Genomic DNA, 27,505 nt, shown 5'->3' on the forward strand with positions numbered 1-27,505 from the left:
TGAATGACGGTGACTTTGATATGTGACATAACCACAACCTTGTCTGCATTTTATGGCCATTTGGTGGCCATAAAGGTAAACAGTCTTCTCCTCCACACATCCCCTGTCTGTTATGAAGTGCTGTATAGTAGATTAAAGGAGTAGAAAGGGGCTCAGGACAGGGCCTTGTGGGCCTCATGTTCTCAGCAAAAATGTGCAGAGACAATAGGCACACTTGAGGTTAATTTTGGGGGGCATCTGTGTTTACTCAAGGCCGTTTTTAGATTGTTGTGATCAAAATACTAAAATACAAAAAATATGGCCATTGAAATAGTAAAGATACAACAAAGATATCTACACAATTAACAGACTTAATAACTTTTGAATGTTGCTCTGTAGCCACAGTTATCTAATGTATCAGATGTCAGATATTACAGTCATGTTCTTTTGTAGCTGCTGTCTGAATGTGACTTCAGTCAGTGTTGTGTCGTCTTTAAATCCTGGCATTTAATTTGAACAGACTGCTTTTCAACAGGCACCTTTTGAACTGAACCTCAAGCGTAGCTGTCAAAAATAATATGTTTGGAAGTACAACAGCGTGCTATGTCTAGACGATAGATGTGAACATTTTGAATAATACACTTTGGCATATGTCAGCGTGTGATATATTTACTCCAGAAAGTTGAACATTCTTTATTGGAAGGAATGTTAATGGATTTCAGATTAAATCAGCGTGCTTAGCGTGCTGATGTCATATGTTTAAAAATGTCCATTTTAGCAGTTTTATTTGAGCGTAGCATGTCTGACTTCTCTGTTGGATAATGACTAAAGCAGTGAAGGAAACTTGTTGTCTTTCCATCTCTCTGATTTTGTATTTACTTGTACCGTTCTGTTGCCTTTCATCACCGCTCTTGATCATCTTGAAAATGGCTCATTCTGACAGCACAGAAACAGAGAAAGCGAAAGCAAAACTTTCCCAGCGGAATACGCGACCTGCTTCTCGACGCGCCAAAATATTGTAAAAAAAAAATATATATACTCTGCCCACATCCCAGAGCTGCAACTGTAGCTTCATTCATGTCAGAGAATAAACACATCCAGAAACCTGAAAAACCTGCTAACAAACTCAGTATGACAGTCTGGTGTCGATGTTCTACGGTTTTATTTCTTCTCTGCCCAGGCGCCAATAATGCATTATTTATGCCCCGGCAATAAAGGTCAGTGATGATGACGTATGTGTCTCTGAGTAGGGATCTCAAAAAGGTCATTATATGAAGGGGAAGCCTGCGTGCGAGCCAGGAATGTTAATCTGATGGTGATGTTGAAAGCATTTGAGATTGACTGTTGGAAAAAAAGTCTTCTCAATCTGTGTGTGTCATCGTGGCCTAATTCAGCACAGGTCTCAGTTGTGCTTTCAGCCTGTATAGAGTTTAGGTCGCACAGCTCAAGGTGATTGCATTGGCTGAAATTCATCCTTGGCTGCAGATTAGTGAGCCATATCCAGATGTCATTGCTAGACTTGCTTTTTAAGCCGTGGGAGGTGTAGCGTGATTACAGTACTGCTGTGCTTATGATATATAAATGGGTGTTATTGTTATTGTTTAATCCTAAATTTAATATTGTATTTAGCTTGGTGACACACATAGGAGAGATGATAATTGGTTATATAGTTATCTGTAGGTGTCTTTGTCTTCTTGGAAAAACAAATATTTTGTGAATCAAGTTAACAAAGTCAGAGTGGCACAGGAGGAGAATCCAGGGGAAAATGTAACTTGTTAGTATCCTTTTTTTGTTTGTTCATATTTTTAGTTCTGTAATAGATACTGAGGTACTTAAGTCTCCAACTGAAAATGTTGATATCAGCAGTACATAGAAGGTTTAACGAACATAAAATGAGTACTTTTTATTGATTATCAGCATTTAAGGAATGAAACTCATTTTTTTCCTAAATGTAATACTTCTTTATCCATCAATATATCTTATATGGGAATTTATCCAGAATTGTTCTTGCACTTTTGTGTGTTTTTTGTTACTGGAGTCAAACAAGGATAATCACCTAAATCAAAGCAAGATGGTAAATTTAACTAAAAAAACAACAACATCTTCCTGCTTTGCAAAATGCTACAAATTGCTCCCCAAGCATTCAAGTTGCCCAGGGGATAGAAAATAAGTTTTACCCACTGTCATACACATGCTGTGTTGTCAGCCACTCATTCTGTTTGGAAAGCTCTGTAATCACTGTGAGCTCTGACAATACTGCCAAAAAGAAGAAAAAGATTGAATTTCCTATCATAATTGATCAGCTGTATCTGTTCAGAATAGACGAGGCGTTGCGTAACTATTCTGTAGCAGATACAAATCACTCTGCTAATGCCTAACGGCTCACTGTTTTCTACAGCAATGATGCATTTGGAGTGATTGCTGCATTAATTAGCATTTTTTTGTATAAATGACCGATACTGTTTTCATTTTGTGGGGGAATGCTTCAGCTTGCCTCCTCTCAGCATGATACCCCTTGTTGAAAATTTTCTCGACTTGACCACTGATTTTTCGGTCTCTGCAGACCTTCTAAATGGAGCCCAGGAGAAGTGTGAGCTCCCGTCGTTGGAGGGTTTTCCTCACTGCGAGGGCAAGCTGACGGTAAATGGCATCCACACAGACACCTCTAGAGATGGCTCTTTTCAGCACCTTCTGATTTTATTCTGGTTTATGCTGGAAACAGGTTGTACATTAAGATAGCTGTGGCTGAGGACAGGAAAACTCTGAGCACATGTACCTTCCTGTTTGATTGTCTCATATTTATCTTTATTACATCAAGTTTTACCACTTGGTGTGTACTTCCGAGCGTGCCTGCACAGGTTTTTGAAGGCAACAGTGGTGCAGAATACACCCTTGTAAATAATGTACCACCCTGATATCTTTAAAAACAGAAAGCAGAAAGCTCAATAACAAGCCATCTCATACATATTTTGGCCGTAAATTGGAGGGCTAGAAATACATTCAGAGCTGTATTAGGCAGGTTTTGATCATCAGGGAATAATATATTCTTGATAAAGGCTTTAGAGTTGGATTTTAAAGCGATGAATGATCGAATGATCAGATTGTATTTTGTAATCAAAACAAACAACATTATGTGGTTACAGATCAGACCTTATGAGTCTAAACGACAGAAGAGGTCGTTTTTCTGGGCCTAATTGAGTGCACACATAGTGTCGATGTACACACCCACACACACACATGCAGACAGAAATTCTACTGAGCCTCAATGATCACAGCTTCAGCATGTTACTGTAAACCGGTATGCATCTATCAGCCACGTAACAGACCGATGCAGATAGCAAATGCTGATTGTAGATCAGCAGTAATTCTTTTTTTTATTTTTTATTTCAGCACGCTTAGAGCCACTCTCATGTTATCATGCTCTTCTTTCTTTCTTTGGTCTTTTGGATGTTTAATTAAACCTCAGATTACCGTATTTAAAATCTCTGTGCTGAATGTGGTCACTCAGATAAGAATGTACCATGTGACACTATTTCAAAATGATCCTCTTCCAGTGGATGAAAGAGATGTGGCGTTCCGACTCCTGCTACTCCAACTATGGCGTGGACGGCTCCACCTGCTCCTTCTTCATCTACCTGAGCGAGGTGACCCCCGTTTGACTTTTTGAAGTCGTGTGTGTCCTCGGTTTTAATGAGACTTTGTAGCAACAGATACATATCATAAATTAATAATTTAACCTGTGCACATTAAGGAATCAGGAGCACAACGGGCACCAGGGTGGAGCACTTTGGGATTACTGCATTAGACTGCGCGAGATGATGAAAATAGAAAGTTCAGTAGGAGCAAACCCTGTAACCTGACAGTAATCACTTTAGAATGAAACGCTGAGGATAAGATGAAAGGAGAGGCTGATGCCATGTCAGGTTTTAATGAGAGCGAATTAGAGCATGTTAAGGGTCCTCCTTGTGGGAGAAGAGATGATGGTTGAGTGAAAAAGGAGGCTGAGCCCAAGCAAGAGGGTTTCTTTAAATTTGGAAGGGAAGATGTGAAATTGCTTTCCTTCCCAGCAAATGGCCAGACGAGCATGGAGGACTCATATTTTATTGACCAGCACTAATATATAGAAGCTTGTATTCCTTCAAGGGCCACTTTGAGACTTTCAATGTTGCATGATTCCTCCTTGCGAGGACTGGCCATATGGCCTGTAATTACTTTTTTAGTGCAACAAATCAGATTTTAGGAGGAATTTCAGGATTTTCTATTCCTCAGATCAGTAGGGGAAAAAATATCTTGAGAAGTTTCAGCCTTGATGGCTCTTGGTTTTAATGCTGATTACTGAATGCAGATCTAAGAGAGAAAATTCCCTTTGGGGAGCTCGATTGAGGGCTATTTTTGCAAAGAAATATTCCTCTCAGTGCTTCAGATATGGAAAGGTCAGTACCTGCTCATGAATACTGCATACGAGGTGAAAGCATTGCAGTGAACACAGGACATTCAGACCACTCTGCATTAAAATAGAAGTGAGGTAGACAGAAGCAAAATCAATTAGCCATTTCCCCAGTTCTTGAAATAAATAAACAAACAGCATCACATTGAAGATACAGTGAAGAACCATACTGATTCATGACCAATGCATTTTTTTCCCCGCTTGCCCTCGATCTCTGCCTCCAGTCTTGTGGTTGGTGAGGCAGTGAGCATGTAATATCCACTTAAAAATGGCTGCCGTCAGGCCCCAAACTAAAGACCACAAACACACAGGAGGGTTTCAATACACACATGATTCCATGTATAATTCAAACGTGTTGACCAGCTCATTAACCTTGTGGAGAAGCAAACCAGAGAGGGTAATGTATGATGGACGTCAGCAGGAGAAGGTCAGGGCTCAGCTGACTGCACACAGTGTGTGTGGGTGTGTGTGTGGGGGGGGGGGGTGTGGGTGTTGGGATTTGAGAAGGAGAATGCACCCATGCACTTTCTTCCTCTGAATGTATTTTTATTTTAAACCTGCTGACATTGGCAAATCACGCATACATCCTTGTACTTTTATCTTTGGGAGGACTTTCACAGACACAACGCATTCCACAGCTGCTTACCCTATCACATCCTAACCTAAACCCTGGTCTTAGCCCAGCCTTCAAAGCATGTCTCACCCCTCAAACACGCCTTTGAACGTGTGACAACCAGCCAAAACGGCACCGTGCAAAAATGTCTTTGTTTGCCCCAAGAATGTGGATTTCAGTGCTCAATTTGTAGCAAGAACTAGACCCACCATGTCGCCACGCTCTTTGTGTTTTAGAACTGCTGACACAAATGTTGCAGATGAATTTAAATGACTTTAAAAGGAACAGATATTCAAACGGGCCGGTAACGTCTGAGTGAATCATCTAGCAGTGGTTCTGTCTTGTAATGGAGGCAATATGTCAGAGCTTGTTCCAGCTGTTAACACCCATGTATTGCATGGTTTTGTTCATATTGCACAATATGCTGAGTTCAAGGTCCGAGAATCATTATCAGTCTTTGGTATCGGAATCAGTTTCAGGTGTTGGAATTGAGAATATCTCTATGTTAATGTTCTCCTGTTAATGTTTTTATAAATAGTGATTTATAGTTGCTGGAAAAGCACGCTGTTGTACTTCCAAACATATTTTCTCTTTAACTCCTATTCCAAGTTGAGCAGCTATAAAAGGAATGCTCCAGTACTTTCCCCAACCAAAACATATCAGCAGGCACTAAAATAAAATAGCAGCACTTCACGCAAATAGTGACTCAGTTAAATACTTGAAGCCCTGTCAGTAAATCCCAGCACACTTTGAAATTCTGTCTCCCAAAAGGTCCGTTATCAGCTTTGCCTGAGCTGACATGCATCGCGGGAGTTCTGATGTCCAGTAATAATGGGCTTTATTTTATTTTTTTTAGGTGGAAAACTGGTGTCCTCGTCTACCCTGGAGGACAAAGACCCCAAATGAAGAAGTAGATAGGAGGGGACAGGTGAGAACTTTGCTTTTTGAGCCTGCACTGAATTACAGGTAGGAAAAAAATGGCTGTGGATTTGGGTGTCGGTGATTTTAAATGGATTCCTTTCGCAGGACCTGCTATGTGTTTGTGACAACTCATACTTTGCAACAGAGGCTTCATCCATTAACATTAATTTTTAAACATGATTTTAAGTCCCACTCTTCCCTGCTTGTAACACCACTGTCAGAAATGCCATTTAATAGGGTATTTAATTTCACAAAACACTTGCGCTAATATGAGTATAGCTTTTAATATTTAATCATATAAACTGTACTCAAATGGCATTTACGTGTCAGGTTGTGTATCTTGCAGTGTGTGTGGGATATTTTAAAAACAGGCAGGAAAAGAGTGAGCCGACTGTGGCTCATCTGCTGTGTCAACATGATGTGAGCATTTATTGCCGACCAAAGCCGGAATTATGGGACCTCGGGACAGATCTGGAATAATGATCTCCTTTCCCTACAAATACGGCAGCTTACTCAAATCCCACTTAGAGCATTTCTTTGGGGCCAGTTGGCCTGTGCCCAGTCCGGTGTCCGCCCCAGGCGCCACCCTCTCCACGTCCCTGTGCTGGGGTGAATCAATATTAAGCGGTCTTTAACCATTGTCTCGGGATACATCAGCAGCACGGAGAGCTCAGTGGTGGGGGGGATGGCAGTGGACACAACTGTGAGATTTTAATAGGTTTACATCAGAGGCCTGATTTCCTGTCGTGATGAGGAACGCTCAGGCAATGCAGCAGCCTCGTTTCAACCACCTTAGTGGCTGGTGATGGCACTGGGGGTGCTGCCAGGCTCAGTCTTGGCTTTTAGTAGCTCTTTCCCTCCACTTGCTTCTCTTTTCTTTAATTACTGCATCTCAAATGGAAAGTTTAGATATTCAATCAGCCGCCAAATTTTTATTTAACGTAAACTAGATGTATTTATCTACTAAGCTTTTGAAATAGTAATGTATAATCTGCAAAATAAATGGATCAATATTTTTAGAACATGCTATTAAATTGTGTTTTTTTATTAACTGACAATTTTCATATCTTTAAGTGTACACATTCAAGGCCCTTTCTTTAGACTCACCATGACGACCTGGAGTTGATTGGGTCCTTTTGTGTGTCAGTATTTATGCTTTCTTCTCACTGTGTTGACTTTACAGATTTGGAATGTCTTGCCTTCTGGCGAGGCCTCAGACACACACTTTCTGTGTGCTGACGTTTGTTTCTGTGCCCTCATGAATTTGTTGGGTAGATATGGTTGACTAGGTGCTCATTTACCCCTCAACAGAACATTCTAAAAACTGAGCAGACTGAATATTCTTTCAGCTCGTTTTTATGTCTTTATGCTCACACTTAGTTAATGCTATCTTGTTATTATTGTGGTAAAATAGAAGGTTTATCAGGTTTGGCTAAATCCTTTAGCCTTCGGCATGCTACAGCTCGTTTTACAGAGTCCTCCAAGAAAACTTGGCACTTGAGCCATTTGGAATGCTCAGTGTGCAATATTGCATTTTTAAATGAGATTTTTAAAGTTCTTGGTGAGATTTTGGTGAAAGAGTGTACAGAATGTGAACTGTTCTGCATTTTTAAGATATTTCATCAAACAGCTAAATCGTATATTCAACACACAGCTGTTGGCTTTAAAGTATTCCTGAATGATGGCTTGAATTTGGGTTTGTGCAGGCAGAGGTCCGGACCGGCTTCGAGGAGCTTTACCGTGTGATGTCACAACGTGAGGAGTTCCGCTGGATGATGTTAAGGATCAAACGCATGGCCGAGCCGTGGGTCAGCGCCATCCGCTCACTGGCTGCCAAGCAGAACCTGACCAGGCGCCGAAGAAAGAAGGTGGGCTTACTTTGTAGCGCTTTGTGCCGTGGGTGGACAGAAGGCTGAGACATGTAGGGGTGGGCTGCATGCTGTTTTTCAGGTGGCATTTTGGTGACATTTTGCAGCAAAACCTGCACCGCCCTCATCACAGCTCCTCTCTTCATGTTCAGTCCATTTTGTTTTCAGCCCCTGAACCAAATTGAGTTTTAAATATTGGCTTAAACACCAAATGAAATTTAAATTTTGATAATGTAAATAAGGCTGATGTGAGTTGACCAACCAGTTGTTCTATATTTTATATTTAACCTGGACAAAAAAATGTGTTGTTAATAGAACTGTTACCTTCAAGATGTTTGGATGAATGCACACATGACAGACTCCAGGGATGAAGCACTCGTGGAAAAAGAGTGATGGGATATTCTGTTGTTAAGCAAGCTAGAAGGATGCTCTGGTCACAGAATAATATATCCCACACTTTTCATTCACCTTGTGAATAAGTTGTACATAAGTTTCATTATATTCCCATAGTAATCACCGGTGGTGACGATACAAAGCATTAATGTCGCACATTTTATTTTGCTCGGCTTTTCATTTTATTTTTCATTTAATCACTTTTCTTAATTAATCAGAGAATATTTCTTCATTTTCCAGATACTCACACAGCCAGTTCTTTATTTCAGACCCTAATCACTTTTGGATATTAACCTGCACGTATTACGCCTTTAGTAGTCTGTTCTGGGAGTGGGCTGTCAGCATTGAATAAAAATGACTTCAAACAGACCTGGCTATAACCTCCTACTCCTGCTGTGCAACACAGCGCTCTCTCCTATACGTTGAAATCGGTGTGTGAGTGTGTGCCTTAAGGCTCTTTATATTATATTGGGCAATGTTTCAAAAGTTGTCCATGTTTAAGCTCATTTACATGCACAGTCGTTAAGCATTAACATGGTACTATATATAGCCACATCAGTGTCTTCAGCACATGCCAATTCCCCTAGGGTAACACAACATACAATCACTTATTTCTTTTCTCTCTCTCAGATCCTGGTGCACTTAGGTCTGCTGACCAAGGAGTCTGGCTTCAAAATAGCAGAAAATGCCTTCAGCGGGGGTCCGCTGGGTGAGCTTGTCCAGTGGAGTGACCTCATAACCACGCTGTACCTGCTGGGACACGACGTTCGCATTTCAGCCTCAATAGCTGAGCTCAAAGAGTCAGTACCCAACACACTCGGTGACATCACTGTGCTTCACTTATCATGTGCAGGATGGCGAGTTTCGGCAATAGAGTAAAATCGTAAACAATATCTGATTGAGACATGCTATATTGATCCGTGAGAGCAAATTTGAACATTACATTGTCTTGTATCCGTATAGAATAAGACACCAAAGAGGAGTGGAAATAGCCTACTTAGAGAAATCAGACACATTTGCTTTACCAGTAGCAAGGTTTTCATTTTTCACTGTTTTCCGACCTTGTTTGCAAGAATGCTGTTCCTTTGACACCTGCGAAGCACAAATGTGCAGCAATGTTCGACATGAGTGGATTTTCTTTTCCAAGGCTCATGTTCAGCTTTTAGTGCTGATGTTAACACAGGCACCATTCGATCGTCCACCACTGGTCAACTCTACATGAAGTGGGATTCTTTTGTCAAAGAATGTTTCAGAAGTAAAGCATGTGGGCTCCTAACGCGTTCTTCTGAGTTCTGGTGTCAGAGGACTTGATGGTACCCTTAGCAAATGGGTTGTTTACGCTGCACTGTGTTGTCTTGATTTTAATTCTCAGGATCATGCGCAGGGTCATGGGGAACAAGTCCAGTTGCCCCACCCAGGGTGACAAGGTGGTTGAGCTCATCTACATCGATATCGTGGGCCTCACCCAGTTTAAGAAGACACTGGGACCCTCCTGGGTCCACTACCAGTAAGTATATTTTTTTGCAATGGCTGTGCAACTCTGCAGCTTTACATTCCATTTCTTTCTCATAAAAGGCCATCAAGAGCTTTTTCTTTATATTTGAATGTTGCTTATTGATTGGGTTGAAAATAAAGAATGAATGCGCTTTTTCTCAGGAGCAAAGTGCTATCAAATGTATTCCTTGAGCAAACGGGAGGTAGTTTAATGATTTCTGTTATTTTGTGGCAATTAGCCAGAAATACTTTTCCTTTGTAATCGTTCTTCAGGATCTAAATGGATCATGGCCAAAACAACTTTGTGCTTGGCTTAAATAAAATCATTAGAAAGTAAACCAGAGCCTGCAGTAGCTTGATTCTCAATCTTAGTTGTGTTCTCTGCCTCTTACGAAGCCGATTGTCATGTTTTTACACCAGACCGCTCCCTTGTACGGTACAGTTTTTTGTATTTTAATATCTTTTGTTGGTTGATTCTCTTCTCACAGAGTCCAGGGCTTTTCTCTATTGCCTAATTGTTCCAGCTTCTCTTCCCCTCACTGTCAACTGTTTCACAATCTCTCATGCACTTCAAGCCACTGGACTGTGGCAAATGTTGGGGCAGTGAGCCTATTTTCTCTCAGACATTGTCATAACTTCCTAAAAGGCTATAAGTCTTTGTTGTTTGTAATGTTTTCACTCACTGGCCTGGTTTGTCCGCAATTGTTCCACTGAGGATGATGCCACCCTGATTTATTTAGGAAAAACCTGACATCAGCTCTAGCTACCAGGAAATGAGTGGAAACAATAAGCCTATAGGCCACCAGTGGGGCCATTAGTGCCCCATTGGTGGCCCCGGTTGTCAGCAGGTTTTGTTTGCCTATGACACCTTAAACTGCCTCTGCACCGCTTGTGCCTGTAGGAAATTGATTCAGCCTTAGCTCATAAAGTATAGTCTGGATTTTGCTCTCTGTATTACTCCTGCTGGATTTCAACACTTCTGCCGCATCGTTTAATGTCACGGTAAGTGTCGTTGCAACTTTGCGACTAGGCCATTTTAGAAGTGTTCTTCTTTCAGCAAAAGTCACCAAAAACTGTAGTCGCTGGCCTCCCCGTGCCTGTTGTTGTCTGACGTACTCTGTTCTTTGGCTTTTTGACCCATCAATCTTTGCAAACGGGCTGTTTCTGCTGACCATAAGGAGGGAAAAAAATGGCTTGTAAGATCAATCTCATATGTTTCGTTTTTGGTGAAGGCTGTCAGAGCTGATTTGTATTTAATATGTTTTTTTAAAGTCACAGTCTTGCTGTCTCTCTTATATTGATATATTACTGTGCTTTGGGTTGATCTAAAACGTATCCGAATTGGGCTGTCGTTTCTGAGGAGAGTCTGTGTGAGAGTCTGTGTGGAAATTCCCTCGTATCTCCACTCCATCAGCTAGGCTAATGTCTCACAGCCAACCAGCACTGTGTCTTTAAAACAATGTTGCAGGGGAAGAAATGTGGATAAAAATCCTTTTCTGAAGTTTGATTTCATCATCTTACCTCTCCTTGAGACACGACCTGGGTACACTTTGCTGAGGGGGATGGTGGATCCACTCCCCCTGGTTTTTTACATCCCTAACGCTGCTGAATGAAATTCATCCTCGGGGGACGACCCGAACCCGTTAATTATTTACAAAGTGTCAGCAGTCTCGGCATTCACAAACGTCCCCGCTCACATAAATACTGTGACGCTCGGGTCGTTGGGGAAACACTGGAGGACCATGTGCCCAGATCAACGGTTATTTCTCAACTCTTTCAAGAAGTAGAACAGTCATCTTTGTAAAGCACAACACAGTTTAGCCAAACAATAAAGGAAATGAATAAACTGTTGAAACTATTTTAAGCCGAACAGTAATTACAACACTGAAATTATAACTGTAATTGTAACACCTATATAACACCCACAAGTCCTTGCTCCCCTGCCCACAAAGTGGCTAGTGCGTATGGCTTCAAGTACTTATACGTGTAACCACATAGAAATGATCATAGCTAGCTAAATACTGTAAAACTACGAGATTTATCGTTTGCGTTAAAGGTGTATGTAACTGTTGGAACTGTAATGGGGTCTGCATTAACTTATAAAATAATTACCGGTAGGCCTATTGGTTCCTTTTTTCATGAATTGAAAAAACCAAAACACCACCCCCCCATCTGTTTTTTTGTTTTGACAAATTGCACTTTGCATACAACAGTGTATTTATGCTTTGCTCATGTGTGGGTGTGTGATTCACTGCCTCGCTTTTCTCCTGGGAGCCTTGCTCTGATTAATTGTTCATATTACGTAGTGATAACACCCATTTTATATCTAGTTATATCTGTGTACTGTACTTCCTCCCTTTAACCAGTTTAGGTGCCTCACCCTTGCATGACGACAAAAATATACAATTACAAGTACTACAAGTTCTTTTTTCAGGTAAATTGAAGTTACTGTTGCACATGAAAATCAACATTCACGTATTATTTTTGCGCCAGATCAATAAATTTAAAGATAGGCCTTGGCTAATAGCTGAAGAAGCTGCCATTGGATCATGAGGGGAGGGGAGGCTCAGTTTCTCAGCATGGCTGAACCCTAACCCTAACCCGAGGGCTCTGTGGCCCCGGGATATGTGTTGAAAACCTTGCAGCAGCTATATTTACAGCCTAACATAGCTCCAGCAACACACCTCACCCAAGTGCAGAGGGCATATCTGCTGGGGACAGATGAAGGTTGTTTTTCCCCAGAGAGCATGAAAGTGGGCCGTGTTGCACCTGACAGCCTCAGAAATGTTTGTCTTTCCTTTTTCCAGTTTGGATCTGGTAATGTCACCCGTAACGTGTGCTGCATACATTGACAAGAGTTACTGACAGTGTTTGCATTGGGTGTGTTCCGTTAAAATAAATAACGCACCTTTCCAGGGTTTTTTTCTTCCTCTTTTGGCAAAGAATATTAAATAGTGATAAGGTAAACTCATGGGGAGAAGCTTGTGGTTTTTATGCATACTGATGAGCTGAAAGTGGGCAACCTTTATCAGTTCATGTCCTTCACCAAGGTCCAAATCATTTGAATATTCTGTTACATGCAATGCTCAGTTTGAGTTCTGTATTTGCTTTCCAATAAGGGATGCCAGGACATTACATTAAACTATATATATGGAATTTGACATAATTTTTAGCCTCAGGAATTTTTATTCCTAAGGAGCATAACATCGTGTTTCCTGTGGTCCTCTGTTTGTGAACTTTTGTGTAAACTTTGCATGATATTGTTGATCATTTCGAGGACGCGCGTGTCCTTGATGCAGAGCAGCTGGTAACAGTTTTGTCTTTATTCAACATTATAGGTGCATGTTGAGAGTGCTGGACTCATTTGGGACAGAACCAGAGTTCAACCATGCCCACTATGCCCAGTCCAAGGGTCACAAGACACCCTGGGGGAAGTGGAACCTCAACCCACAACAGTTTAACACAATGTTCCGTGAGTAAAACCTTTAAATATCTGAAAGTGCCTAATGTTGACAGCTCTGACAAAATAACCAATAAATTGGGTTCAATCATGTCCTGTATGCTGGATTTAAAAGATGTTTAGGACCTAAAATTTGAAATAATGCTGCATCTGTTCTTTTCTGGTTGAATCGTCAAGTGTTGTTTTATGACTGACTCCTATTTTTCTCATAAATTTCCAAATCTGGACTCTAAACAGATTTGTATCTGTGTTAAAGGACAGTGTTTGGTTGGGAGTAAAAGTCCTTAAAAGGGACTCTTAAAAGCAGTAATGGCAGATTAAAGGGAAAATACGAGGTCGCAATTGCATTTTAGAGTGAATAGTTGTAGATCTCAAGGGTTTAACTACTGTGTTCTGTCTGTAATGGAAGTCTATTACATTGACTGTTTCACTGAGAGGGGAGCCAGCCCCCCGGGGTCCTGCACAATTCCCTTGTTGCTAAGATAAAGGGAAATTTTAACCCTGAACTTCACATTCGGGAGGTAAGGTGCAGTACTGCCCAGAATCCCCCTGCACTTGAAAAGCCCCTTTTGTTGGTTGTCTTTCTTATAGCACACTGGGGCCTCTGCAAAAAAATCCAGTTAAGAGTTAGTAGGTTAGATGATATCATGAGAGAAACAAGTGCCCGGTAACTTAGCCAGTTGTTAAAAACACAGAAGGCCTCACTTCAAATCACAGGAGATTTACCGTTTACGTCTCTGCACCTGTCCCAACGATGGCTGGAGAGATCTGCTCCATCAGCCCTCAGATTGTTTGGGTGGGAAAACCTACCTAACATTTAGAAATTTAAAAAAAAAACCATTTTAAAAAGGACATCTCTATTCACAACAGTCACTGACCTTGGTTTGATCCTAACCTTGATGCTAACCTTTGAGGCCCACATCAATCCCCACTGCAAAGTAATAGTTTACCACCTCAGGAATAAAGCCAGAATTTGGGCCAGACTTGCCATTAGATATACTGAGAAGCTGGTTCACTGGTTCAAGCTGGTTCAAGCATCCAGAAATGACCATGAAACATCCATGACAACACTCCTCATCACACTAATTTCACAGCCCCAGCATCCGCAGCCTCCTCACCCCATGACTAAGACAACTGGAGACCAAACCTTCTGCTGCTTGATTCTGGGATACTCTCCCAGAACCTTTGATGGCTCCACCGATGATCTACAGTTTTTTTGTTTTGTTTTTTTGTTTTTTTTAAAGGGGTATCAAAACGTACCATTTTTTTAAAAAAAATATAATTTAAATTTTTAATCCTTAATGTTTTTGTCTTAATATTTCATTGCACTTTGAGATTTTATTTTGTTGAAATATAAAATGCATTGCAAATGATGCTTTCACTTGTTTTTTAACAGCCATTAGCCATTTAACATTTATCCTCTGTCTGTATTAAATGTCCGGGAATATTCTGGTCATAATAATAACTTTATATAACTATTGCCCAATTCTTTTATTCTGGGAAGCTAACAGTGTCAGCGTTTTTGAAGCATTGACCTGCCAAATTGTAAAATGAATCCAGAAGCACGTAAAACTGTTGTTCAGAACAAATTTCTCTCACAACATTGAGAGTACACATCACAAAGTGATAGTTGATGTTGAGCCCCTTCTTTTTAAATTTGTTTATTCAGCACGAGACGCATGAGGTAAATTCCAAATTGTCAGCTGTTGTCCACATTTATGCCTCACGTGGATTGATGATATTTTTACTGACATCTGCATCCATAGAGAGACGAGGTAGCACTGTTAGCTTGTGAAGGGGCAGAATCTGAATAGCTGAGCTGAGATTTGTCATCACATTATGCGTTTGAGCTGTGATTCCTCTTGCCTGACTCCACTTCTAGAAATGTTTCACTCTGTATTTAACATTTTACGTAACACGTGCAGTATTATTAAAGGATTCACTTTGATGGTTTGAATATGAAGCATCTGCTTATCAAAAAAAGCCTTTGTTTGTACAAATCAATTAAGAGAGAAGAGAAAACACTACTAATGCATTCACGCTGCATCCTCTGTGTGCGCTCACTTGTCTTTGCGAGACAAAATGTAAAAGCAGCCTGGAAAGAGGGAATAAACCCAATATTGACTTTTTGCCATCGTATTCCAGCCAACACCCAGATAATCCTATTCATAACGATACTTTTGTGTATTCAAACACAGAGAATGTAATTTGTCTCTGTTGAAAAGGTCCAAAGAAATTCCTTTGTTCAGGTCCATCTCAACAATCTGACTGACCTTAATTTGCCTCTGGCCACAGCACTTCCACTATGGGCTCTAAGGCCTCTCACTTATTTGGTTTTATTGATTATTGGTAGTTTTAATTTTCTTGGACTGTGCTTTAAACCCCTTGTCTTCACATTGATTTGCACAAGGCAGATGGAGATAGAGCTGTAAAGCCCAGGCTTCACACTTGACCTGTTTGTCCCGTGGTTGCCATAGTAACTACCCATCGCACGAAATATTGGAGGGAATAAACACCCAGAGTAGTTTTGGAGTCAAGTCAATGTTTTTCTTCACTTTGCTACCCCAAAGTCAGAGGTGTTGGTTGCTCAGTCTGTTGGGGGCTGGACTGTGAAGTGGAGGGTTGTTGGTTCCAATCCCAGCGCAGGCAGATACTTGGACAGTGTTCTGGTATCGGGGGGAGGCGCCCAAACACCTTCACAGCACTGCTGAGGTACCCCTGAGTAAGGTTCCCAAAACCCATGTGCCCACACGAGGCCCTGCGATGAGTTGGCGACTCACCTGGGGCTGGACCCTGCCTCCGCCCATATGCAGCCGGGATGGGCTCCAGCACCCTCCAAGTGACCCTGAAAGGGATCAACCGCTCAGGAAAATGAATCTCTACATGAATGTGTATTCCCGCTGTGTTTCTGCATCTCTCTGCAGTTCTGATCGTTGCTAAACACTGAGCTCAGGCTCGTGCGTCTAAATGCAGGATCTGGGTTCGCTCCAAGTATTTTTTTGATGGTGAAGAAAATAGCTGGAAGCCATTTGGCACTGGCTGTTTGCATTTATTTGCATTTAAATTTAGACTGTTTTTTTTTTTTAAAGAGAATTTATGTGAATGTTTGGTGTGTATTTATTTGTGTTAATTTCTGCGTTATAGCACACACTCCAGACAACAGCTTTTTGGGGTTTGTGGTGGAGCAGCATCTCAACGCCAGTGACATCAGCCACATTGACGACATCAAGAGACAGAACCAGTCCCTCGTCTATGGAAAGGTTGACAACTTCTGGAAGGTAAACACTCCTGATACGTTTATTATATTCTAAAACGGGTGTAAACAATTCGCTCATGAACAATTTTGCGTCTTTTTTTGTCAGTTTGTGTTTTTGAAATTATGGGAAGTCTCTGTTTTATTTGACTTTTGAAGCGACAGACTGTCAATATACAGCCGAGGAGAAAATTCTGAAAATGTTCTATATAGAGTTGGACACCATTTAAACCTTTAAACGACCCAAAAACACATGAGTGGCCTGGATTGGTGTTTGCAGACCTGTGAGAGCTCCGCACTGAAACTCGGTTTGGCAGTTTAAATCCAGCTTATCGCCTTCTCTGTGGCGTTTTTAATATATTCAGAAGCATGCTCACACTGCAGCACAGAGACCAAGGGATTACTGTATCCTAGACAAAAAGGACTTAGAGTCTTGGAGAGATTTGTGCATTGTTTGGCTTGCCATGGTCGGTTGGATTACTGCCTGCGCCTTGATGAGCTTTCAGCCAACATGTATATTTCAGCATGCTGCTCCAGATCCAGCAGACTCCTTGGGTTTCATGTCAGAGCTGAGAGTTTGACACGGCCAAATCCAAGGAATAGAAAGTCCTTAGCATGATCAGGAAATCGATACATGGAGTTTTCATTTCGCTGTTCGTTTAGTTCACCTCTGCAAGTTTTGGTATGTGACATACATTTGGAAATATTAAATATAGTCACGGAACAAGCACAAAGCTCTGTTGAAATCTGAAGATAGTGACGGCAGAAACAAAGGAAATGTGAGTGCGGCCTAATCTAAAATGTATTAATGAACACCAGCAGTGTGGATTTCAACGTCGAAAGGCTCTTAATCCCAAAGATGTGATCGTTTTTAATCCAGAGGTAGCTGGAGTGCTGCTGCGGTTTGGGGCTTCTCGTGAGTCAGAACTTGTCAGTCTTGTAGCAAGGCAGACGGGAGAGACCATCAGCTCACGGTCAGGGGCATTAGCTACTAATCAGGCTCCCGAGTGTGTTCATTACCTCTTGCTTTTAATTAAAGGGCCATTTAGGAGTTGAATGATAATGAACAGACTTGCATTGTTCTCCTCCCTCTTCTGTTGACATTCTGCCATTATTTGGTGTAATTCTATCAATTTTCTCATATAGGTTTTTAAGGGGTTCATGATAATGCTGATCTCTAACGTAAAAACTTTTAAACATTAAAGATATATGGTATGTGATACTGAGTACAGTTGGGGAAACAAGTGATTGGCTTAATGGCTGTTCTCCAGCCTGCTGTCATTTCTCCTGGAGCTTAACGAAGGGTTAATGGAGGTTAGGCAGGAAGAATTCAGCTAATTGAAAGCCCCCACCGCCCTTGTACCCAATCAGTATGTAAAGGTCACACTCAACCTAACCTAGTTTTAACACACTTGCATTCAGGATTTTCTTTTGATTAAGCGAGTGAAAAACTTTCTTGAACAGGAACGGATGCCATTTACCTCCTCCCAGTTGGACAACAAAAACATTTTTAAATCAAGTGGAAGTGTAGAAGCACCCATCTAACCCTCCTCTGGAGAGCACACAGTCTGTTGTGAACTTGATACTGATAGCATCATGCCTCATACAATATTTATGCCTACTATGGTTAATCCAAGTAAAGTGTTGCTGTCTGGAATTAATTAACACTTAAAAGGTCTGGAAGAATCTGGGATGCTTTTTTATTCAGGGTTGATTCATATGTTTGTAAAGAGTTATATATTCTGACATATAGAAGGCCTTTTCTTGCCTGTTTTTTGTCACATTTAATATTTTTTAGTGGCTGTGGTGCAGCATTAGATACGAGTCAAGACAGTGATCTTTCATCATGGAGCGAGATGATTCCTCATTTTGCTGCGGACACGTGAATAACTCATCAGTTTGAATGCAGTGAATTTGAAGGACATCAGCTTTTCATATCCTGGGGATTAAAGAGCCAGGATGGCGAGAAATTATTTCCTTGTAGAAGAGGCTGTGTTGATTATTAGACCTGAAATAAAATGGCCAGGCCACCTTTGAGGGAGCTGTTTCCATAGCAACCCAATGGGAGGGGTAGACAGAGCAAAGGCAGCTCAGAGTAACTGTTTCTCTTTATATTTGTTCGTACACACATTACAAAAACTGTTTGACTGTTTGAAATCAGTTTGTCGGTGTTAAACAAGAACAAAAAGCTGCTGAAATGTTTCTTCTTTGTGCAATTAAAGAAACCAATACAGCATTTACACAAATCTATATAGAATTACTGAGTATACTGGTTTTCTCAGCATTTGGTGTGGCAGAAGGGAATGGTGAGGAAGGTGAGAATGAGTGGGAGGTACTGAGAGGAAAAGCTGCGGGCCTTTGGCAGCAGCTCGGCTGACACGTCGGTGAGAGACGGCTGAGCTGGCAGATACAGAGCAGAAGGCCAACGATCTCGTTACCTTTAGAGGCACACGGTCAGTTTTTAACCTGATTGTGGAAGAATAAACAAGTCTGCTATTAAACTTTTTGATTCACTGTGTTCACCTGATGTGATGGTAGTATTGGATCACACTGGGAACATTATAAGCAGTTACCACAGTTGTTAATGGAGTCCACCGATGTTTTATTGACTTGGAGGCTTTCCTCTTCCCTTTAAACGGCTCTGGAGAGCGAAGGCCTGCTTTTAGACCCGTGAAGGTGATCATTCCCATTGTTAACCTCATCTTGGTTTATTCTGCCCATTCTTTCCATTTTGTGTCCCTTCTGCTTGATTTTTTTTTTTTTTTTAGGAAAAGCAGCAGCAGGGAGCTGAAGGTCTGTTTCGTTTTGACCATTCACGGATCTCGTGCAGACAGATTCAGCCAAGAAATGTGGGAAGGCAACAGAAAAATATTATTGGCAGTGAAATGAATGATTCAAATACTTCACTAATGACAGCAAATATTGTGATCGTCAGACTTGAAATAATAAACTCTTTCCTGAAGGCAGGTGTAGTGACCTCACATGCTTCACCAAGTGCTACTTGGTAGCAGCAGGTATGAGGCTTGTGATGCAGCCAGTGAAGCATTAGAGCAGGGGTGGGCAAATCCAGTCCTCGAGGGCCAGATCCAAGCCAGCTTTTCTGTCCTACAGGTAAACTCTTTCACCTGGGGTTCCATTTACCTTGGTGAAAGCGTTTCCTGCCTGGTAGGATGTAAATCCCATCTTGAATTCAATCCGCGAGGACTAGATTTGACCTCTGATGGGCAAATCCAATCCATGAAGGCTGGAATCCAGCCAGGTTTTGCATCCTACCAGGGAGAAACCGCTTTCACCAAGGTAAATGGAACCCCAGGTGAAAGGGTTTACCTGTAGGACAGAAAGTCTGGCTTGGATCCGGCCCTCGAGGACTGGATTTGCCCTCCCCTGCATTAGAGGCTGTTTCTGAGTGCCGCAGGACATTTGCAGTAGACCTGCTGCATGCTAAAGATAGGCTAGATTCTGTGTGTTAGAACAGATATAAGAACGCCTTTGCTGTGTGGCCACCAAACTCCAACAGGATTCCTCAAAGCTGTGTGTAAATAACATCATCTACCTGTTGTCTAAGCGCTACTGCTCGTTCGGCTCGGGGTAATTAATACATTTGCTGTCCGTCTTTTTCATCTTTTAGCTTCTACTGGAGCATTTTTAAACCACACTGCAATCTCCAATATCCGAATATGCAGTTGAAACAAACAATACCTGCCTTTCTGTAAACGGTGAACATAAATATTTAAAATAGCGGTCTTGTAAAATGGGAAATCTGGTCAGGTTACAATGCCGTTCGAAATTACATCTTCCACGTTAATAACTTATTGAACGCATCCCTGCTGTGAGAGGGTTTGGTGCCCGACAGACACAAGTCAACCAGCGGGAGCACGGAAATGGCTGATGGCCGTGCTGGAGTGTCCTTGTGCAAAGCAGCAGACCAAAATAAACCACTGCCCTCATCCGTGACAACAAGGTGTTATGACAAAAGGCAGAAAGGTGTGCATGGGGATGGGTGCAGTTTCTTTTGCTAGATGCTGATTGACAAGAATCCAGTTTTAGAGTTTCCAGAGTCAGTAGGAAATGTGTTTCTGATGCTCAGATGATCAGAGGTGCGTTTGATGTTGGATGGGGGAGGCAGCTCAAGGGGCAAGTAAGTGCATCTGCTGCCTGCATTCTGATAAGGCAGAAAGCCTTATTGCTTCTTAAGATCGCTGCCTTTGTGGCACAAATATTCAATATTGAGAATGACATCACAGGGATGAAGTAAATGGAAAAGATGATGGAGTCACTTCACATTTGCTCTGACGCGAATGATGCGGCTCCATCTGCAGTTTGGGGATGTCACGACCTGTCAGGATAATGTGCTGATACAGAGAAATCAGTGCTGCAGCCACAATCCTGGGCAAAGACGACTCCAGCGATCAGCGCACACGCCCACATCTGCTTTGGTCATTTGCATTTCAAATTGGAGTGCAGATATGCTCTTACTGTTGTAAGACCGTATTAAAAACTTGATATACAGTACTTACATTTATTTTCCCTCAGAAAATATTATTCAACGTCTGCTAATTCATATGCTACCAAATTATCCAAGCTGCTTCCCTGTAAGATGAGGTCACACAGGTGCCATTAGCAGGTAGACATTAGCTGTGGACATCTGCAGCATATTGTGCAGCTGAGCCTTCCCTGGCAGACACCCGCGATCTTTCCCAGCCCCCAGAAGTCAGGAGCCTCTCAGAGTTCAGCTTTACAAATTCCTCCTGATTTACTAGGTCATAAAGCTCAACTTCTCCTCCTTTAGCTCTGCTAAAGCTAAAACTAAGGCTCTTATGTCATAACTCTTTCATGTCCTTCTACACAAAACCGTCAGTTTCATGGTTTAAGGTTTCGACTTCTATTGAACGCATCACGTGTTCAAGGACGTTGGAGGGTCTGAGTCTTTATAAATCAGTCTCTGCTTTCCGTCGTCTGTATCCTGTGAAATTCATCTCTCGTCTTCAGCACGTTGCTTTGTTTGTGCTCTATAAACACACACAGACACACACATGCCTTCAGAGTGTGTACACGTGAGAAATATTGTAGATATATGGGGAGCATGTGGAGCTGGCAAGTGATGTTGTCTGAACGTAAACCTTTGTGTTGTGAGTGCCTGCAAGGGTCATGGCAATTTATACACACACATACATCCGTGTACTTCTATCTTTGTGAGGACTTTCAGAGCCTTACCCAGCTCTTCACCTATCCCCACCCCTCACAACTAAACCCCCAACCCTAAACCCAAATCTAAACTCAACCTAAAAACAAACTTTGAAGTTGTGGGGACCAGACAAAATGTCCTCACTTCCCAAAAATGTTTTCCATTTCCTATTAGAATGAGGGTATTTTATTTGTTATGTAGCAAGTACAACAACACACACCAACAGGGTGTATCTACACAGTCCATATACGCCTTGTTAGCTTTTAAAGTATCCAATGTGATCAGAAATGTAATTTACATGAGGTCACACAAAGTCTGCTTTATTTTACATGGAAATACTGTAACTATTTTAATTAGCCAACACATTTCCTTCTGGGCATGTTTTCATGTATCTGCCCTCTCTTTAGGTTCTTGCCAGTGACCTTCATTCCTACATTAAATATTTTCACACACACTTCCAGAAATCTCTGCTCAGCTCTCCTGTGTGTGGGGATTACAGGGTAGTGATTTCCCCCTTTAATTAGACTCTCTGCTCACACACACACACACACACACACACACACACACACACACACACACACCCCCGCTTTAGTTACAGCAGGCTGACTGGAGGCATCTGATAGTTGGTTCTCCAGAGACTCAGACGAGTGGCTACCTGTAATTTAAACCCAAAAGAGAGTAGTGAGGTGCAGATAAACACACACAGGGAGAGAGAAGGCAGTGAAATGTCCTGGAAGTGGAAGAAGAGAGGGTCAAAGACAGGCTCTGTGTATGAGTCATCAGATTAATCTAAAACCTTTAGCTTTTATCAGAGACAATAATCAGGGCTTGATCCCTAGAACGTCCTGCCACTACAGAGGAAATGTCTGTATCATCTTCCCCAGCTGCCTTTAGTGTTTCTAGCCAGGCTGATTACAGAGCCACTGTCGATGTTTTCACACCGTTTGGTGGTGTTACTGTGCACGTGTAACCGCACCTCCACCTTTCCACCTATAGAGATCCTTTCATCTGAGATTCTCTCTTTCGAATGTCGGCAAGGTTGGCTGCCAAACTAAGGTCTAACTGTCACCTGACCCGTAAACAAGGCAATATCTAATTTATCCTTATTTTACTAGTAATGCTGGTATCTTTTTAAGACCAGTGTATTTTACATATCCCTGCTCGCTAACGTAGCATTATCAGCCTGCAGCATTACCTCTGTGGTGATTTCAGCTGAACAGGGTGTGTAAAGGAAAGAAAGTGGGTCTCCATCAGCGTTCTTGATATGAAATGATTGATGTCTAACATCAGATACACAACAGGCTGTACAATGATGCTCTTCAGAAAGTGGTATTTTTAGCTCAGTGTCCAGATGGTTCTCTGCGTATCTGCCCACCAGTAATGTTTCTGATCCACTATTGACAAAAGCATCAGCCAGAACCAGTTTTTGTTTTTTCCATGAGCATAAATGAAATGGAAATGCATTTCTTTTTGAGGCAAACCTCTACTGAGTGTCTTCCTAAAACAACAGTTCCTTTTAAAACTAGATCTGAAGTGTAAATAAGTCTTGTTTCTGTTTCAGGATAAAAAGAAATACCTAGACACCATACACAACTACATGGAGGTCCACGGCACCGTGCACGGGACCAGCACTGTGCACGTTCCCAGCTATGTGAAGAACCACGGCATTTTGAGTGGCAGAGATCTGCAGTTTCTCCTCCGAGAAACCAAGGTGAGTCCACTGCAGATGTTTCACATCAGATATGATCTGCACATCTGCTCAAGTGTAGAAGGATGAGGACCAACGTTTTATGTTGAATGTATATGTTGAACAACAGCAAATGCAGCTAATCCACCCGGTTTTAGCTGTGAAAACACTCCTAAACCGTGCCGAGTTTCTCTGCATCTTCTAGTCAAAGAGGAAGGATTTCAAATCTGTGGAGTGTTTCCTGAAGGTGAGAAGTATCATTAGCTTTGGCACTGAAGGATGGAGTTCTTTTGACTCCGGTTATGTCAGCCTCTTGAGAAGAAAAAGGGGAGAGCGTTTCGATTTCTCCGACCTCTGAAACCAGAAGCTGTCCCATCAGACCTGGGACAGAGGGCAGACAGAGGACAGAGCCATCAGACAGGAGCCTGGGCAGCGCCAGAAAACACAGCCATAGATCCTGATTCAGACTTTTATTGAAAACAAGACCGGGTGAGATTTAGAGGCCTTTGGTCTGAAATGCCTTTCAGAGTCTTTATTACTGAGCACACAAAACAAAATAGACCGAGGAAAGGCTGAAGTATTGGATAATTTAAGCTTTACCTCTGCTCCAAAACGAGGGCAGATCCGATTCTTTTCCGTTGCGTGTGTGAACCCCGGCCGCTGCTCTGTTCCCATCCAGATGTGGCTCAGCTCTGCCGTTCTAGAGCCCTCCAAACAAATACGCATGGCTTCGATATTTCTTGGATGGCGTAGCACGTTGTAGTAATTTGGTGCAGTGCAGCACGTGCAGGACGGGAAGTGGGGAAGAGAAAATAAAACATCTGGAAATCTTTCAAAATGCAAATCCCATCTTTAGTTTGGTTTATTTTCAACTGTGCAGAATGGACCCGCACCTTCAAAATACATTTGTATGACTAATCCCACCCTTGTCTTTTCTTCTGCTTTATCCCGTTCGGGGTCACGGGGAGGGTAAACAATGGGCGTACGCAGGGTCCACCCCTGGATGAGTCGCCAGCTCATCACAGCGCCCTATATGAGCAATTGTGGTTTTGGTACGTTGCTCAAGGGTACCTCGGCAGTGCTCTGAAGGTGTTCTGGCACCTCCCCCTACTACCTTTCATGTTTTGTTTGCACTGGGGCTTGAACCAAGAACCCTCCGCTTCTCAGCCTAGTTACCAACAGACTGACCTGGCAGCCTAATACACAATAACTAAGCTGTCAACTGGACATTTGAGTAGGAATCATGGAATTACATGTTGTAGAGACACCCACGATCAACAGGAATTCTTCTGCTCCCCTACGGAGTGGGGAGTAGCAGCCGTGCTGCTCTCTGAAGATGCAGCCGGTGTGTTTTGGCAGAGGACGGAGGACGGAGTGGACACGCAGGGATGCTGTTCCAGTTTGCATTCGTATCCAGTGTGTTTCAAGCCTTGTCCCTCCATACCTGATCTTAGGAAAATCTTTCTCCTTCCACTCTCCAAAACCTCTCCAAACTCATCTTTTTAAAGCTGCTTGTTCCCTAATATTTTAAATTGCACTGCCCTTGTTTTCTGTAATGTGCCTTTTCTGTTTATGTCTTTTAATACTTTCTTTTTATTGGGTTCTTCACATTTTATCTTATACGGTGTCCGTGAGTGCTCAGACAGGAACTTGAAATAAATGTAGTATTATTATCGTTGTTAGGGGAAGAAAAAAAGAGGGAACTCAGAAAGACTGCCAGCGTATACACTATAAAGATTAATATTGTCTCATTGCACAGTTCAGAAAAGGAGTATGTGTTGAATCCCACAAACAGGCAACAATTCAGCCGTAGGATAAGGACAAACTAGAAAAAAACAATGCAAATATTGTAAACACAGATTGTAGCGCAGCAACACACTGTTACCTGTAACCTAGCTCCTGCAGCTAATTGGGCTTTTGGGGTTTCCCTGTTAAAAAATACACCTGGGATGTGTAATGTTTGATTATTCACTCAACTCACCCTGCAAAAATAAACTCCCTCATCCACTATTAATATCGAAGCTGTGATATTAAACATAAATAAATACGTATAATACGTATAAATACGCTTGAATAAATACGTCAGCCACAATTTTAGGTCTCTTCGAATTCAATTGTTGGAGATTTGAGAAGCGTTTTTGCGCGCTTTTACTGCCACCTGTTGGCATGAGCGTGGTACCAATGAGGCCGTGTGTGCGTGTGTGTGTGTGTGTGTGTGTGTGTGTGTGTTGGGGTGGGGTGGGGTGGGGGAAGTTTAATTAGTTAAAGCATGTTCCTGTGCCTAGATACAAGCTGGGCATAAACACACTCAAAGGCTAACAAGTGTAACTGCCAGTAATGAGCCATGGGCAGGTTCTTACCTGCTCATGGAGGAGCTCCACCCCTCATTTTGGTCAAATATTATCCACCCATCCATCCATCCATCCATCCATCCATCCATACTCATGGACAATCTATAAACATTTTACAATACAATATGTGGTCTGTGTTTTACAAAGCCTCTGTGGGACAGTGTTTTAGTGTGTCAGAAGGATAAACACAGGAAGAATGTCATCTTGCTATACTTGCTATACTTGTTGCTCTTCCATTGTTTCGTGAGGAAAATGTGCTGTCTCGACTGTATTTTCTGCTGATGATGTGGGTGTTTGGGTTAAGTGTGGCTAACTGCTGCTGTCAGCAAGAGGACAGTCCTCACAGCCAGTGAAGTTGTCTCAACTTTCACCTCTTTGTTTTCCTGTAGTTTCATTACTTTAACTTACAGTACAGTAAAATACTCTCTGAACATTCATCCTTTGGTTTATTCATCTGCGTGTTTTTTCCCCTTTCTGCAGCTCTTTGTGGGTCTCTCCTTCCCCTATGAGGGTCCAGCACCACTGGAGGCCATCGCTAACGGCTGCGCTTTCCTCAACCCCAAATTCAACCCACCAAAGAGCAGCAAGAACACAGACTTCTTCAAAGGCAAACCTACACTGAGAGAGGTGAGTTGAGGTGCAATCACGATTACCCTGGTGTCTTCAGGCCCTGGAAACATATAATATGAAGTAAATCTGCCTTGAGTTGCAGCTCCAGCTCAGATAATGTCCTATCTCTCTGCAGCTGACCTCTCAGCATCCTTACGCCGAGGTCTACATCGGTCAGCCACACGTGTGGACGGTGGACATTGAGAACAGTGCCGAGGTGGAGAAAGCCATTCGCTCGATTCTGAGCCAAAAGGTGAAGCTGCAACACAATGTTCTTTAGCTGAAGTTGATCAGTTGAGAAGAATTTCCAGAGTCAGGTTTTAAAATAATATCCTTTCAAATGTAAAGATCTGTTTAGCTTTTAGAAGCTGCATTTGAATGATGGAATGTTTAGAGAGAAAGTGAGGGGCAGATTCTGTTGGGCAAAAGAGAGGGATCCTGTTTGGCTTCTCTTCCTCGTGAATTAGTTAACTACAAACTCAGAACTTGTTCTCCGTCGACTGACTGGGAACAATGGACCTGTTCACCATACGAGCCAGCGGAGCCTCCTATGCTTCGTGATCCATGGTGACAGGACATACAAGAACAGGGAAAGAGTGAACACGGCCGCAACAAAGGCATCAGTTGTTGCTTGAAATTTGATGTGTCCTGACTTCCTCCTGCACTGGGCGGTTTGTGCCTGAGCAGATCGAGCCGTACCTGCCGTACGAGTTCACCTGTGAGGGGATGCTGCAGAGAGTCAACGGCTTCATCGAGAACCAGGTACCGGAAGTTCAATGCCAAACCGCTCGAATTTGAGAAATTAATCATGCGTATTTGCATTAAATCCAACCAGAAACATGACCCATTAAGATCCAAAAGTATCTAAACTCTGACTATTAATGTCGCATTAGCAGTGCATTTGTGACGTGCTCCTCTGCAGCTGCAGGAGTAAAAACTGGGTTTTCCGTGTATGGTTTCTTAGGACTTTTGCCATGGACAGGTGATGTGGCCGCCCCTCAGCGCTCTGCAGGTCAGGCTGGCAGAGCCCGGACGCTCCTGCAAGCGGGTGTGCCAGGAGGAGCAGCTCATCTGTGAGCCATCCTTCTTCCAACACCTCAACAAGGACAAGGACCTGGCCAGGTGGAGCACACAGTCCAAAAATAGCCAATTTTACTTTCACATTGAAAAGATCTGAACTGTCATGTGTGCGGAGTCCACTAGGTGGCAGCACAACAACAGTGTGTGTTCTTCCTTGGTGGTGAA

General features: G+C 42.3%; 1 protein-coding gene across 2 annotated transcripts in view; it reads left to right on the forward strand.

The window, feature by feature from the left end:
• The window catches only part of mgat5 (alpha-1,6-mannosylglycoprotein 6-beta-N-acetylglucosaminyltransferase), a 52,366-nt gene that overhangs the window by 21,120 nt on the left and 3,741 nt on the right, over positions 1-27,505 (forward strand). Inside the window, exons 4-16 of one of the 2 annotated variants that reach the window (XM_003966462.3) lie at positions 2,543-2,619; positions 3,534-3,623; positions 5,896-5,967; positions 7,667-7,828; positions 8,852-9,021; positions 9,594-9,728; positions 13,054-13,187; positions 16,320-16,453; positions 23,175-23,324; positions 26,132-26,278; positions 26,397-26,513; positions 26,948-27,022; positions 27,225-27,382. In XM_003966462.3, coding sequence (XP_003966511.1) covers positions 2,543-2,619; positions 3,534-3,623; positions 5,896-5,967; positions 7,667-7,828; positions 8,852-9,021; positions 9,594-9,728; positions 13,054-13,187; positions 16,320-16,453; positions 23,175-23,324; positions 26,132-26,278; positions 26,397-26,513; positions 26,948-27,022; positions 27,225-27,382 — 1,621 coding nt within the window. The remainder of the gene's footprint in view (positions 1-2,542; positions 2,620-3,533; positions 3,624-5,895; positions 5,968-7,666; positions 7,829-8,851; positions 9,022-9,593; positions 9,729-13,053; positions 13,188-16,319; positions 16,454-23,174; positions 23,325-26,131; positions 26,279-26,396; positions 26,514-26,947; positions 27,023-27,224; positions 27,383-27,505) is intronic. The other variant, XM_011606170.2, reaches the window with a different exon arrangement.

The sequence above is a fragment of the Takifugu rubripes genome, chromosome 8, assembly GCF_901000725.2.
Source record: "Takifugu rubripes chromosome 8, fTakRub1.2, whole genome shotgun sequence".
Lineage (NCBI taxonomy): Eukaryota > Metazoa > Chordata > Actinopteri > Tetraodontiformes > Tetraodontidae > Takifugu > Takifugu rubripes.